Source organism: Eucyclogobius newberryi, unplaced genomic scaffold, assembly GCF_026437365.1.
Source record: "Eucyclogobius newberryi isolate DKJ021-1_F unplaced genomic scaffold, fEucNew1.0.hap1 SCAF_3, whole genome shotgun sequence".
Lineage (NCBI taxonomy): Eukaryota > Metazoa > Chordata > Actinopteri > Gobiiformes > Gobiidae > Eucyclogobius > Eucyclogobius newberryi.
Window position 1 is genome coordinate 40648330 of NW_027315945.1, and position 15336 is coordinate 40663665.

A 15336-nucleotide genomic window follows, 5' to 3' on the forward strand; every position below is an offset into this window, starting at 1 on the left:
GAGAAGAAACACAAGTGTTCTGTTTGTCAGAAGAGGTTTAAGACTAAACTGAAGCTAGAATCACACAGCAGAATCCACACAGGTGCAAAACCTCACAGCTGTTCAGTTTGTAAGAAAACGTTTGCCGATAGAGGTAATCTGAACAAACATATGACCACTCATACAGGAGAGAGACCTTACAGCTGTTCAGTATGTAAGAAAACATTTGCCCGAAAAAGTACTCGCAACGACCATATGACGACTCACACTGGAGAGAAACCTTACAGCTGTTCAGTTTGTAATAACATATTTGCTCGTAAAGGTATTCTCAACGACCACATGACCATTCATACTGGAGAAAGACCTTTCAGTTGCTCAGTTTGTAAGAAAACGTTTGCCCTTAGAGGTAATCTCAACAGACACATGAACACTCACACTGGAGAGAAACCTTACAGCTGTTCAGTCTGTAAGAAAACATTTGCCCGTAAAGGTACTCTAAACATCCACACGCGCCGTCACAGAGACGAAGCAGAACGTTCTGACACTGAACAAGAACCTTCAGCTGAGTTCTCCAGAGGAACCAGAACCAGTTCCTCCACAACACCTGACCAGAGGAACCAGAACCAGTTCCTCCACAACACCTGACCAGAAGAACCAGAACCAGTTCCTCCACAACACCTGACCAGAAGAACAAAAGTCACAAACATGACCCTCAGTGGCAACCGTTGTTGTGATTTTGGGCGTTACAAAAATAAATTGAATTGAACTTGTCTTTGGTGATTCGATGCAACACAAAACAATGAAGAAGTCATAACAATAAACTATTTAGGGGAGTGGCCTCCTGCCTGAGGGGAGTGGCCTCCTGCCTGAGGGGAGCGGCCTCCTGCCTGAGGGGAGTGGCCTCCTGCCTGAGGGGAGTGGCCTCCTGCCTGAGGGGAGTGGCCTCCTGCAGAGATAGAAGTCTGCAGCCGATCACCTTCTCAGCAGAGGGCGCTGTAGTCTCTGTTTGTCCCTGGCTGTGGCTCCAGCGTACCACACGGTGATGGAGGAGGTGATGGAGGAGTTGATGGAGGAGGTGATGGAGGAGGTGGTGGAGGAGGTGATGGAGGAGGTGAGGATGGACTCAGTGATGCTGGTGTAGAACTGCTCCATCATCAGCTTGTCTTTCCTCAGCTGCTGCAGGAAGTACATCCTCTGCTGGTTCTTCTTGATGAGGAGCTGATGGTGGCTCCTCCCACTTGAGGTCCTGGTGATGGAGGAGCAGAGGAGGTGGAGGGAGTCCACAGTGGAGATGGGGGAGTCTGAGATGGTGAGGGGGAGGCTGTGTCTTCTGGGCGTTGAACTCCAGGTTGTTACCGCTGCACCAGCCGCTCCACCTCCTGTTGACAGACTCATCCCCGTAAGATGAGCCCAATGAGGGTGGTGTTGTCATGGCAATGAGGGTGGTGTTGTCATGGTGATGAGGGGGTGTCGTCCGCAAACTTGATCAGTTTTACGGAGTCGTTGCTGGAGGTGCAGCAGTTTGTTTACAGGGAGAAGAGCAGGGGATAAAGTACACAGCCCTGTGGAGCTCTGTAGGCGAACTGCAGGGGGTCCAGTAGGGGTCCAGCAGGGGGGAGGTGAAGGACTTGAGGGGGGGAAGGACCAGGGGCCCAAATGCCAGTGCCACAGGTCTGTAGTCATGAAGTCCAGTGATCCGGGGCTTCTTGGGGACGATGATGGTAAAATGTCATGTCATTCTATCTCTGCTGTTATTGTGTGCAGAGAATATGAGAATATGGGTTCCTGATAAAGATGGTCCGGCGCCTTCTGTATCGTGAAGTCATGTGTCAGGACATGGATTGAATCTTTGCATCCGTGATGGTTGTTCTGTCTCTTTTGGAGCTGATTTGATTGTGATGATGTGTGTACGTGTCAGTTTGTGTCACTGCCTTTAAAAGGAATTGTATTGTCATTGTTCTGGAGGACGAGGGACAGAGACCTTTGTCAGGGACAGTGATTATTTACTGTGCACGAGTCAATAAAGAAAGACAAACTGTTATATTTCATTGTTTCTTGGTCATTATTTGCAGAAATTCTACAACAATTTGGCGTCAACGAACGTGGATCCTTCGTCCGGTCGTCCAAGGGCCGTGTGACGCAGCCTTTGGACAGCCTCATTTGGACAGCTTCGTTTGGACGGCCTCGTTTGGACGGCCTCGTTTGGACGGCCTCGTTTGGACGGCCTCGTTTGGACGGCCTCGTTTGGACGGCCTCGTTTGGACAGCCTCGTTTGGACAGCCTCACAGGGCCTGGGACGACAACACCGGCGCTAGGATTCAAAACTAACACATTTGGGTTGTGTTGTCTTTTTCAATTCTGTTTATAATTAGGGTTTTTGTAATTTCTCTCGGGACAAAAATGTAAAAAGAAAAAAGGGGCGGGGCTATCCTTAGCTCCATGGTTTTAATTAAAAGGAAACAAAACAAAGAAACATTCATTGCAATTGGAAACAATCCAGAGCAAATCCAGAGTTTGTGTCGGTGCTGCACATGGAGCCTGATGTCTGAGGAGGGTTTAGTCTGTTGTGACTCGAGGTCGCTCAGTGAGCAAGAGGCCACTGCAAAGACCAGGAGAGCTCACTCACCCACTGACTAAAAGCAGATTTAAAAGTTTGCTTTAGTAGAGTTTTGCCTGGGGCAATGAGTTCTGCGAGTTGTGTCGCCTAAACTAGAGAGTGGAAGGTACGTTAGCACAACACAGACGTGTGGACTGGCTAGAAACGTGCGCTCGTAAAATGGAAAAACAAAAATCAATCCAAGAGTGATGTGTAAATCCCAGAGACACCAGTAAAGTCATAACGTCAAATATATTGGGCAAGAAGCTTAGAATGTCTGTCTCTTTGTCAGAGAAATATGGGTTTTCAGTGGGAAGAACTCTAAACATGAATTAAATAGCAAAATATTTTAATGCCTCAACAAATTGCATTTAGTCTCTTTTAAGAAAAATAGATTTTACTCAAATGCAAAAAGAGAAAACAAATGAGAGAAACCTGAAATAGACCAAATGTATCTTACAAACCACTATCTCCCTCTGAGATCCCACTGCCTCACCCGCCTCACCCAGACCACTGCCTCACCCGCCTCACCCAGACCACTGCCTCACCCGCCTCACCCGCACCCAGACCACTGCCTCACCCGCCTCACCAATACCACTGCCTCACCCGCCTCACCCGCACCCAGACCACTGCCTCACCCGCCTCACCCAGACCACTGCCTCACCCGCCTCACCCGCACCCAGACCACTGCCTCACCCGCCTCACCAATACCACTGCCTCACCCGCCTCACCCGCACCCAGACCACTGCCTCACCCGCCTCACCCAGACCACTGCCTCACCCGCCTCACCCGCACCCAGACCACTGCCTCACCCGCCTCACCCGCACCCAGACTACTGCCTCACCCCTGTCTTCACTGCCATTTTTAAGTCATGCCATGTCATGCACAGTTTTCTTTTCTCAGAAGTGAGAGCTTCGCATTGAAGTTGAGTTTGCACTGATTAAATGTTCTATTACAGACTGAACAACTGTAAGGTTCTTCTGCTGCATGAACATGAACACTGTAATGTAGCGATCGCCCTGGTTCTCTCACTGAAGGAACAGCTGCAAGAGCCACCAACACTCAAAACCCAAGAAACAAAAGAACAAACAAAAGAACTCATGAACTTTCAGCAGAATTAATTAAGGAATGGCTAAAGTTCTTGATTGTTTTCTTGGTGTTCAAGGTTCTTCTGGTCAGGTGTTGTGGAGGAACTGGTTCTGGTTCCTCTGGAGAACTCAGCTGAAGGTTCCTGTTCAGTGTCAGAACGTTCTGCTCCGTCTCTGTGATGGTGCATGTGTCTGTTGAGAGGACCTTTACGGACAAATGTTTTCTTACTGACTGATCAGCTGTAAGGTCTCTCTCCTGTGTGGATTCTGCCGTGTGACTCTACCTTCAGTTTAGTCTTAAACCTCTCCTGACAAACAGAACACTTGTGTTTCTTTTCTCCTCCTCCTGCTCCTCCTTCAGTCCCTGACAAGTGTCCCTCTGTGACAGTGGATCTGCTCTCTGCTCCACACTTGTATTTGCTTAACACCTGCAAGATCAGGCTTCTCCTGAACACCTTCAGAACCAGGCTCCTCCTGAACACCTGCAGGACTTGGCTCTACCTTAACACCTGCAAGACCGGGCCCCAACTTAACACCTGCAAGACCGGGCTGCTCCTTAACACCTGTAGGACCGGGCTCCACCTTTAAACCTGCAGGACCGAAATTCACCTGAATACCTGCAGGACAAGGCTCCTCCTGAACACCTGCAAGACCAGGCTCCTCCTGAACACCTTCAGAACCAGGCTCGTCCTGGACACCTGCAGGACCGGGCTCCAACTTAACACCTGCAAGACTGGGCTCCACCTTTAAACCTGCAGAATAAGGCTCCTCCTGATCACCTGCAAGACCAGGCTCCTCCTGAACACCTTCAGGACCGGGCTCCATCTTACACCTGCAGGACTGGGCTCCATCTTAACACCTGGCAGACAGGGCTTTCTTTTCTGAAATGGCCCAAACATGTTTGCTTAGTTTCTTGAATGAACTTCTGGTAGATGACATGCACTGACGTGCTTCTGGTAAATGCTTCATCTGATTTTAAATCCAAATAGAAGCTCAGTGTAAATTGAGGCAAACACTAACTCGCCTCATGGACCAGATTCTTGGTTTCTTTGACTTCATATTGTTTCACCTCTGTTCATGTGAAGATAAAGAACAACACAAACACAAAAACAACTACTCTTCTCCTGGAGTTGCACATTGTAATTCTTGTTCCGTTGTTCACATAGATCCACTCTCTGGATCATGTGCTCCTGTCAATCACCTGTCAAACCCTGAAAACGAGCTTATAATAACCCTGCCCCAATGTTGTTTGAACATTCAGCAAATATGTTCAAAGGTGTGACTATGTCGGGGACAGGAAGTGCTTTGTCTGTGACTATGTCGGGGACAGGAAGTGCCCTGTCTGTGACTATGTCGGGGACAGGAAGTGCCTTGTCTGTGACTATGTCGGGGACAGGAAATGCCCTGTCTGTGACTATGTCGGGGACAGGAAGTGCCTTGTCTGTGACTTTGTCGGGGACAGGAAGTGCCCTGTCTCTGACTATGTCGGGGACAGGAAGTGCCCTGTCTGTGACTATGTCGGGGACAGGAAGAGTCTTGTCTGTAACTATGTCGGGGACAGGAAGTGCCTTGTCTGTGACTATATCAGGGACAGGAAGTGCCTTGTCTGTGACTATGTCGGGGACAGGAAGTGCCCTGTCTGTGACTATGTCGGGACAGGAAGTGCCCTGTCTGTGACTATGTCGGAACAGGAAGTGCCCTGTCTGTGACTATGTCGGGGACAGGAAGTGCCTTATCTGTGGCTATGTCGGGGACAGGAATTGCCCTGTCTGTGACTATGTCGGGGACAGGAAGTGCCCTGTCTGTTACTATGTCGGGGACAGGAAGTGCCCTGTCTGTGACTATGTAGGGGACAGGAAGTGCCTTGTCTGTTACTATGTCGGGGACAGGAAGTGTCTTGTCTGTTACTATGTTAGAGACAGGAAGTGCCTTATCTGTGGCTATGTCATTATTAGCATTAGCGTTCCCCCAGCTAAAAAACAATAACAACATGGCACGATCCACAGAACACAGTGATTAAACTAAAGGTCGTGCTGATATCTTTCTCTCTCTTTCCAGCTCAAGTCTCATGTCTTCCAGCAGCATCCTGTGTTTGACTGAAGTTATGTCATAAAGCATAATTCAATCATTTAAATCTTCTTTTACCATTTTAATAACAATATGAAACGTCTGTTTAAATCGAGGATGTATTCGAACAATCCATGTTTGTTGACCCCAAATTGTTGTGGAATTTCTGCAAATAATGACCAAGAAATAATGAAATATAACAGAGTTTGTCTTTCTTTATTGACTCGTGCACAGTAAATAATCACTGTCCCTGACAAAGGTCTCTGTCCCTCGTCCTCCACAACAATGACAATACAATTCCTTTTAAAGGCAGTGACACAAACTGACACGTACACACATCATCACAATCAAATCAGCTCCAAAAGAGACAGAACAACCATCACGGATGCAAAGATTCAATCCATGTCCTGACACATGACTTCACGATACAGAAGGCGCCGGACCATCTTTATCAGGAACCCATATTCTCATATTCTCTGCACACAATAACAGCAGAGATAGAATGACATGACATTTTACCATCACCCCCCCTCCCCCCCCCTCTGTTCAGGAAGAGGAAGTAAACAGACTATTTCAGAAATACAACCCTTGAAAAGCTGCTGGACCAGACGGTGTCACTCCGGCCACCTTAAGACACTGTGCAGGCGAGCTGACCCCTGTCTTCACTGACATTTTAACACCTCCTGGAGTCATGCCATGTCCCAGCTTCAAATCGTCCATCATCGTCCCTGTCCCTGTCCCCAAGAAGCTCCGGATCACTGGACTTAAGCCAAATAAAATAGTGCGTTTCCGGTAACATTGAAAAAAAATTCAAGCAGGTTGGAATTTTTTTTTTTTAATCCTTGCATAGGTTTCTTTTCTCAGAAGTGAGAGCTTCGCATTGAAGTTGAATTTGCACTGATCAAATGTTCTAACTGAACAACTGTAAGGTTTTTCTGCTGCATGAACGTGAACACTGTAATGCAGCGCTCGTCCTGGTTCTCTCACTAAAGGAACAGCTGAAAGAGCCAACAAAACCCAAGAAACAAAAGAACAAACTAAATAATTCACAAACTTTCAGCAGAATTGATTAAGGAATGGCTAAAGTTCTTGATTGTTTTCTTGGTGTTCAAGGTTCTTCTGGTCAGGTGTTGTGGAGGAACTGGTTCCGGTTCCTCTGGAGAACTCAGCTGAAGGTTCCTGTTCAGTGTCAGAACGTTCTAATCTGTCTCTGTGACGGCCCTTGTGTTTGCTGAGAGTACGTTTATCGGTAAATGTTTTCTTACAGATTGAACAGCTGTAGGGTCTCTCTCCAGAGTGAGTGGTCATGTGTCTGTTGAGATGACTTTTATGGGCAAATGCTTTCTCACAGACTGAACAACTGTAGGGCCTCTCTCCAGTGTGACAGATCATATGGTCGTTGAGATGACCTGGGCGGACAAATGTTTTCTTACAGACTGAACAGCTGAAAGGTCTCTCGCCAGTGTGAGTGTTCATATGTCTGCTGAGAGCACTTCTTTGGGCAAATGTTTTCTTACAGACTGTACAGCTGAAAGGCCTCTCTCCAGTGTGAGTGTTCTTGTGGACGCTGAGAGATATTTTTTGAGCAAATGTTTTCTTACAAATTGAGCAGCTGTAAGGTTTGTCTCCAGAGTGAGTGGTCATGTGTCTTTTGAGAGTACCTTTTTGGGCAAATGTTTTCTCACAGACTGTACAGCAGTAAGGTCTCTCTCCAGAGTGAGTGGTCATTTGGTCGCTGAGATTACCTTTTTGGATTAATGTTTTCGATGTCACTTCAGCGTGAATGGTCATGTGGACATTGAGATGACTTTTAAGGGCAAATGTTTTCTCACAAACTGAGCAACTGTACGATCTCTTGCTAGTGTGAGCAGTCATGTGTCTTTTGAGATGACTTTTGAGGGCAAATGTTTTCTCACAGACTGAACAGCTGTACGGCCTCTCGCCAGTGTGACAGGTCATGTGGAGGCTGAGAGTACCTTTACGGGGAAACGTTTTTTTACAGACTGAGCAACTGTAAGGTCTCTTTCCAGCATGAATGTTCAGGTGGTCGCTAAGATTACCTTTTTGAACAAATGTTTTCTTACAGATTGAGCAGCTGTACGGTCTCTCTCCAGTGTGAGTGGCCATGTGGACGTTGTGAGTGCTTTTGTGGGCAAATGTTTTCTTACACACTGAGCAGCTGTACGGTCTCTCTCCAGTGTGAGTCGTCATGTGTCTTTTAATATGACTTTTATGGGCAAACGTTTTCTCACAGACTGAACAGCTGTAGGGTCTCTCTCCAGTGTGAGTGGTCATGTGCTCGTTGAGATGACCTGTACGGGCAAATGTTTTCTCACAGACTGGACAGCTGAAAGGTTTCTCTCCAGTGTGAGTGTTCATGTGGATTTTGAGAGTATCTTTACGGGAAAATGTTTTCTTACAGACTGAACAGCTGTACGGTCTCTCTAAAGTGTGAGTGTTCTTGTGGATACGCAGAGTACTAAAGTGGGCAAATGTTTTCTTACACACTGAGCAGCTGTAAGGTCTCTCTCCAGTGTGAGTGGTCATGTGGATGTTGAGATGACCTTTAAGGAGAAATGTTTCCTTACATACAGAGCAGCTGTACGGTCTCTCTCCAGTGTGAGTGCTCATGTGAATGCTCAGAGTACTTAAGTGGGCAAATGTTTTCTTACAGACTGAACAGCTGTAGGGTCTCTTTCCAGTGTGGGTGGTCATATGGACGCTGAGAGTACCTTTACGGGCAAATGTTTTCTTACATACTGAGCAGCTGTAAGGTCTCTCTCCAGTGTGAGTGTTCATGTGGATGTTGTGAGTATTTTTGAGGGCAAATGTTTTCTCACAGACTGAACAGCTGTAAGGTCTATCTTCAGTGTGAGTGATCATGTGGCCATTGAGATGGCCTTTACGGGCAAATGTTTTCTTACAGACTGCGCAGCTGTAAGGTCTCTCTCCAGTGTGAATAATCATGTGGTCGTTGAGATGGCCTTTACGGGCAACTGTTTTATTACAGAATGGACAGCTGTAAGTTTTTCCCCCTGTGTGGATTCTGCCGTGTGTCTCTAGCTTCAGTTTAGTCTTAAATCTCTTCTGACAAACAGAACACTTGTGTTCATTTCCTCCTCCTGCTCCTCCTCCTCTTGCTCCTCCTTCGGTCCCTGACACGTGTCCCTCTGTGACAGTGGCTCTGCTCTCTGCTCCACACTTGTATTTGCTGAATAGACCCGAGTTGTGTGCAGTTGTACTTCTGGCTGGAGGTTCCCAGTCTTTATCACTGTCGGTGTAAGAAGAGTTGTCAGTGTCTTCCTCAGTGTCTGAGTGTAACTGTGGGCCTAAGCTGATGTCTCCTCCTCCTCCACACTGCTCTCCCTGTGTCTCTCTGAGCTCTCGTTGTTCCTCAGTTTTAGCATCACACAGTGAAAATACATTACTAATATTAATGTCTGGAGTCTCTAATCTCAGTTCCTCTGCTTCCTCTTTAATCTGAGGAGTCTCTGGGTTTTCCTGCTTCACTCTGGGCTCCTCCTGAACACCTGCAGGACTGGAATCCTCCTGAACAGCTGCAAGACCGGGCTCCTCCTTAACACCTGCAGAACCGGGCTCCTCCTGAATACCTGCAGGACCGGGCTCCTCCTGAATACCTGCAGGACCGGGCTCCTCCTTAACACCTGTAGAACCAGGCTCCTTCTGATCAGCCGAAGGACCAGGCTCCTCCTGATCAGCTGCAGGACCGGGCTCCTCCTGAACACCTGCAGGACCGGGTTCCATCTGAACACCTGCAGGACCGGGCTCCATCTGAACACCTGCAGGAGAGAAACAACCAGGTAAGAAACCCACTGAGACGGAGAGCTATTTTACAGGGGCGACCTGGGGCAAAGGAAAGACTCGACAGAACACAAATCAACACAACTCTCTTTCGCTCTCACTCGCACTCACTCACTATCACTCACTCACTCACTATCACTCACTATCACTCACTCACTCACTATCACTCACTATCACTCACTCACTCACTATCACTCACTCGCTCCCTCTCACTCACTCGCACTCACTATCACTCACTCACTCACTATCACTCACTCACTCACTATCACTCACTCGCTCCCTCTCACTCACTCGCTCTCACTCACTCACTCGCTGACAGAGCATTCTCCTGAACAGCACCCCGACTCTGGAACTTCCTCCCCCAACCTGTCCCCCACTCTCAACATTTAAATCCTGCCTAAAAACATACCTCTTCACCCAAGCCTATGACCTCCCCTACCCCTAGCCTCCTCTACCCCATTGTCTACTCTTCTACCCCCTGTTACATCCCCATCTTTTTCTTTCTACTTCTTCTGTCTTATTATTATTAAATAGTGTAGTTAAGGCCATATATTTACCTCGTTTGTATTTGTAAACGCTAAGCGCCTCGAGCTAAGTGCTAACAGCATTAGTTATGACGGCACTAATGTATATTTGTGCATTATATGTTATCGTTATAGAGATTGTATTATAATTTATGTTCACAACCCGTATAAACCAGAAAAATGTGTTCTCCCCAAAACACTCTCGCACTCAATAAACTGTTTTAAGTACATGATTGAACATGATGAGCTGTTTGATCATTTACAATATTTAACACTTGATGTTGAAACTTTAAGCTAGTTTGTATTTATCTTTTGATGTGAACATGATGTATTATATTATTATTGGTCCTGTTATTGTACAGGCCAGATTGTATAGTGAGCTAGAAACTGAGCCGGACTGAGCTCAAGGCAGCCTAAAGTCTCACTTCAAGCCCGGACTCTACCACAAGAACTCCACCTGCTCTGGTCGGGACTGCAGGAGGCTCTTGTAGCTCCTTTAATCCTCCAGAGAACTTTGCATTGCTGCTCATGGTCACGCGCTGGACACGCAGCACATCCAATGCTAAGGGAAGCTAATGCTAACTCCGGCGCTAGCTTACCGTGGCGTTTCCTTTAGCATTAGTTTGAGCGTCTTTTTGTGGATTAAATGGTATAAAACGTGGAGTTGCCCGTGGTTACCGTCTGTCACGTTCGTCTGGAGCCTGCGCTTGATTCGTACAAAGCATTAAAAGTTGAAAAAGTACCGTATTTCCAGATTGTTTTGGTCCGTGTGTCGCTGCCGCGCCGCGTTTGGAATTCCAAGATGGCGGTTTATGCAGGAGGCGGGGCTTGTGAGGGAGGCTCGGGAGCTGATTGGACGCATGTGATGACGTATGCCTCGGTAATTTTTGACCCAGGAAGTAAACATTCTTTTACTTCCTGTTTCTGAAGCGCTTGCTCCAGCTGGATATCGCTGCTTTCCTCATTTATTTTGCTGTTTAATCCGTTTTTGTCTTCCAAACATTGTTGGTTTTGACCTATTTAAGTAACGCAAGGATTTGAAGAACATTGTTACAGTTTTAAGGACACATCTGAGGAGCCAGCGACATGTCCGGGAGAAGAAGTGAAACAGACTCTTGTGAACGCTGTCGGAAATATCAACAAGAAATTCATGAGCTAAAAGCACGGATATTTGTTTTAGAATCTGAAAAAGACTCCACGATACAATTCCAGTGTCATCCAGTGGTAAGAAAAACAGCTTCTTTCAATCTAAACCTAGTGACTCAAATATAACGTAAAGTCACATAAAATACAGCTATAAAACAGACTTTTACAACTTTCAGAGACTGAAGTAAATGAACAAAGATCAAATGTAACACATGACGTGTCCAAAAGGCAGCAACAGAGAGAGAATCTGTGTCAAACGTCAAGGTCACTGACAGGTCTGTCTGTGATAGGCTAGAATGGCACTAAAACAATTCTATTTGCCTTTATACAGTGATGTGATTCATAAAGTGAGCTCATGCTTAAAAATACGTTAAAACAGTTAAAAGGTTTGCAATAAATATTAATTTACAGAAGCCTAAAAAATATCAACGTAAAGTTAAAGGTTAAAAGTTTTCTAAAAACGTTATTTGTCATGTTACACTAATAGTTCTGTCATTTAGTTTGAGGTTATTTTGATCATATCATCAGTAATCGGCGAGAAAGCCTGAATCCTTTTGTTGATCGATTGGTAATGCCTTTTACTCACCACTAGGGGTTTTCTGTTTCTTGAGAGACTTGAGGCAGAGCTGATCCCTTAGGGGATTTAGTACCATTTAAAACACAAAGTAAATGAATCCTTTAAAAACGGTCTGTGGTTTTAAATGTAATTCAATTTTTATTTGTTCATAAATATCTTATTATTAGGCTGCCCCAAATAAATTGTATGTTTGCTGTAACCCGAGTCAACATTTTTCAAGTGGGTCGGACGGTAGGCAAATTCTTATTTTTTTTACTTTGAAGGCAAAAAAAAGGATCCAAATTTTGCCATTTTTGGACTCGGATTGACCACTAGGCTTCAACAGTCCAGGGGTCAGAGGCTTCAACAGTCCAGGGGTCAGAGGCTTCAACAGTCCAGGGGTCAAAGGCTTCAACAGTCCAGGGGTCAGAGGCTTCAACAGTCCAGGGGTCAGAGGCTTCAACAGTCCAGGGGTCAGAGGCTTCAACAGTCCAGGGGTCAGAGGCTTCAACAGTCCAGGGGTCAGAGGCTTCAACAGTCCAGGGGTCAGGGGCTTCAACAGTCCAGGGGTCAGAGGCTTCAACAGTCCAGGGGTCAGAGGCTTCAACAGTCCAGGGGTCAGGCTTCAATAGTCCAGGGGTCAGGCTTCAACAGTCCAGGGGTCATGCTTCAACAGTCCAGGGGTCATGCTTCAACAGTCCAGGGGTCAGAGGCTTCAACAGTCCAGGGGTCAGGCTTCAATAGTCCAGGGGTCAGGCTTCAACAGTCCAGGGGTCATGCTTCAACAGTCCAGGGGTCATGCTTCAACAGTCCAGGGGTCATGCTTCAACAGTCCAGGGGTCATGCTTCAACAGTCCAGGGGTCATGCTTCAACAGTCCAGGGGTCAGAGGCTTCAACAGTCCAGGGGTCAGAGGCTTCAACAGTCCAGGGGTCAGGCTTCAATAGTCCAGGGGTCAGGCTTCAACAGTCCAGGGGTCATGCTTCAACAGTCCAGGGGTCATGCTTCAACAGTCCAGGGGTCATGCTTCAACAGTCCAGGGGTCAGGCTTCAACAGTCATGCTTCAACAGTCCAGGGGTCATGCTTCATCAGTCCAGGGGTCAGAGGCATCAACAGTCCAGGGGTCAGAGGCATCAACAGTCCAGGGGTCAGAGGCATCAACAGTCCAGGGGTCAGTGGCATCAACAGTCCAGGGGTCAGAGGCATCAACAGTCCAGGGGTCAGGCTTCAGCAGTCCACGACGGAAAACGTCTCGATCAACCCGATCAAGAGACTAAATCTCACGATTTTACGATATTTCAATCGACCTTTTGTACGCCGCTATCCTTTATTTTGGTAGCGAAGGCAAGCGGGGGAAACATGCGGGGGACACGGCCGCCGCCATGTGCCATGTTTGTTTTGATGACGCTGCTGGGGGTGTTTCAATCCCAGAATGCATTGCGTTAGTCAAATTTCACACCCTGATAGAGAAACACATGTCCTATGGACAGTGGCGCCGTCAGAGGCAAACTAACTTGTATAAAGCAATATATCAACCTCATGCGTGTTCTGTTTCATTACAGACGTATGTCGGATGAAAGACAAGGTTAACAACGTGGTAAAAATATTAGACACGGCGGTTTAGGAAAGATCGGTCGGTGAGTGGGCAAAATAATTGAAAAATTAAATATTTTTGACGTTTTTTCAACAAAATGCTGATTTTTTTTTTCTTTTCAGTTGGCAAGTTTAATACCGGGTTGGTCGGGTTACGGCAACAGACATATTATTATGCTCAGCCTTAGTGGAATTGTTTTTATGATTTGTGTTCTGTCGAGTCTTTCCTTTGCCCTAGGTCGCCCCTGTAAAAGAGCTCTCCATCTCAGTGGGTTTCTTACCTGGTTTCTGGTTTGTTTCTCTCCTGCAGGCGTTCAGGTGGAGCCCTGTCCTGCAGGTTTTAAGATGGAGCCCGGTCCTGCAGGTGTTCAGGAGGACCCTGGTCTTGCAGCTGTTAAGATGGAGCCTGGTCTTACAGTTCAGGAGGAGCCCAGTGTGAAGCAGGAAAACCCAGAGATTCCTCAGATTAAAGAGGAAGTGGAGGAACTGAGATCAGAGACTTTAGACATTATTATTTGTAATGTATTTTCACTGTGTGATGCTAAAACTGACCATTTGGCAGATAAATCCTTCAGTTGTCCAGTCCATGATAAAAGCTCTAATATAAAAGAACATACCAAGACCCGTTGTAAGACTCGCAGTCAAACCGCCAACAGCTCTTCGCTGCTCCAGAGACGAACAAGCAGAAAGCAAAGCCACAAAAGAGAAAAGCATTTCCACTCAGAGGAACAACGAGAGCACAGAGAGACCCAGGGAGAGCAGTGTGGAGGAGGAGTAAAGAAACACAAGTGTTCTGTTTGTCAGAAGAGATTTAAGACTAAACTGAAGCTAGAGACACACAGCAGAATCCACACAGGAAAGGGACCTTACAGTTGTTCACATTGTAAGAAAACATTTTCCCTAAAAGCTGATCTCAACAAACACATGATCACTCACACTGGAGAGAGACCTTACAGCTGTTCACACTGTAATAAAACATATACCCATAGAGGTCATCTCAACGTCCACATGAACACTCACACTGGAGATAGACCTTACAGCTGATCAGTCTGTAAGAAAACATTTCCCCGTAAAGATACTCTCAACATCCACATGAAAACTCACACTGGAGAGAAACCTTACAGCTGTTCAGTCTGTAAGAAAACATTTACCCGTAAAGATAATCTCAACGACCACATAAACACTCACACTGGAGAGAAACCTTACAGTTGTTCAGTCTGTAAGAAAAAATTTGCCCGTACAGATACTCTCGGCGTCCACATGCGCTGTCACAGAGACAGACCGGAACGTTCTGACACTGAACAGGAACCTTCAGCTGAGTTCTCCAGAGGAACCAGAACCAGTTCCTCCACAACACCTGACCAGAAGAACCAGAACACCAAGAAAATAATCAAGAACTTGAGCCATTCCTTAATTAAAACTGCTGAAAGTTCATGAGTTCTTTTGTTTGTTCTATTGTTACTCTTTGGTTTTTGAGTGTTTGTGGCTCTTGCAGCTGTTCCTTCAGTGAGAGAACCAGGACGCTGCATTAGTGTTCACGCAGCAGAAGAACCTTACAGTTGTTCAGCCTGTAATAGAACCTTTGATCAGTGCAAACTCGGGAGAACAAAGGAGCCTTGGGGTCTATGTTCCATTCACAGCAGCACTTGTGTTTGCTCTGCTCATGACGCTGGGAGAGTTTTGTGTATTTAGTGTTTGTTTTTTTGCTTTTTGTCCTTTTGTTCTAAACCACAGTTTGTGGGACAAATAAAGCTTCTCTTCTCACCACAGACTCTCTTGTTATCCATCCATCTTCTTCCGCTTTAACCGGGTTGCGGGGGCAGCAGTCTAAGCAGTGACTCCCAGACTTCATCTCCCTAGACACTTCCTCCAACTTCTCCAGGGGGATCCTGAGGCGTTCCCAGGCCAGCCGAGAGACATAGTCCCTCCAGCTTCTCCAGGGTCTTTCCCAGTGGGTTATGCCCG

At 46.5% G+C, this 15336-nt stretch overlaps 2 protein-coding genes across 2 annotated transcripts in view; one reads left to right on the forward strand and one right to left on the reverse strand.

The window, feature by feature from the left end:
• Positions 1-15094, forward strand: part of LOC140374619 (uncharacterized) — a 55278-nt gene extending 40184 nt beyond the window's left edge. Inside the window, exons 8-10 of the mRNA XM_072461548.1 lie at positions 83-514; positions 13682-13888; positions 14420-15094. Coding sequence (XP_072317649.1) covers positions 83-514; positions 13682-13888; positions 14420-14808 — 1028 coding nt within the window. The 3' untranslated portion in view covers positions 14809-15094. The remainder of the gene's footprint in view (positions 1-82; positions 515-13681; positions 13889-14419) is intronic.
• Positions 5976-10885, reverse strand: LOC140373854 (uncharacterized). The gene is made up of 2 exons (XM_072460553.1): positions 10820-10885; positions 5976-9530 (listed from the first exon to the last, which is right to left on the reverse strand). The coding sequence occupies exon 2, from the start codon at positions 9520-9522 to the stop codon at positions 6811-6813; it is 2712 nt and encodes a 903-aa protein (XP_072316654.1). The 5' UTR covers positions 9523-9530; positions 10820-10885; the 3' UTR covers positions 5976-6810.
• Positions 15095-15336: the final 242 nt, after the last annotated feature.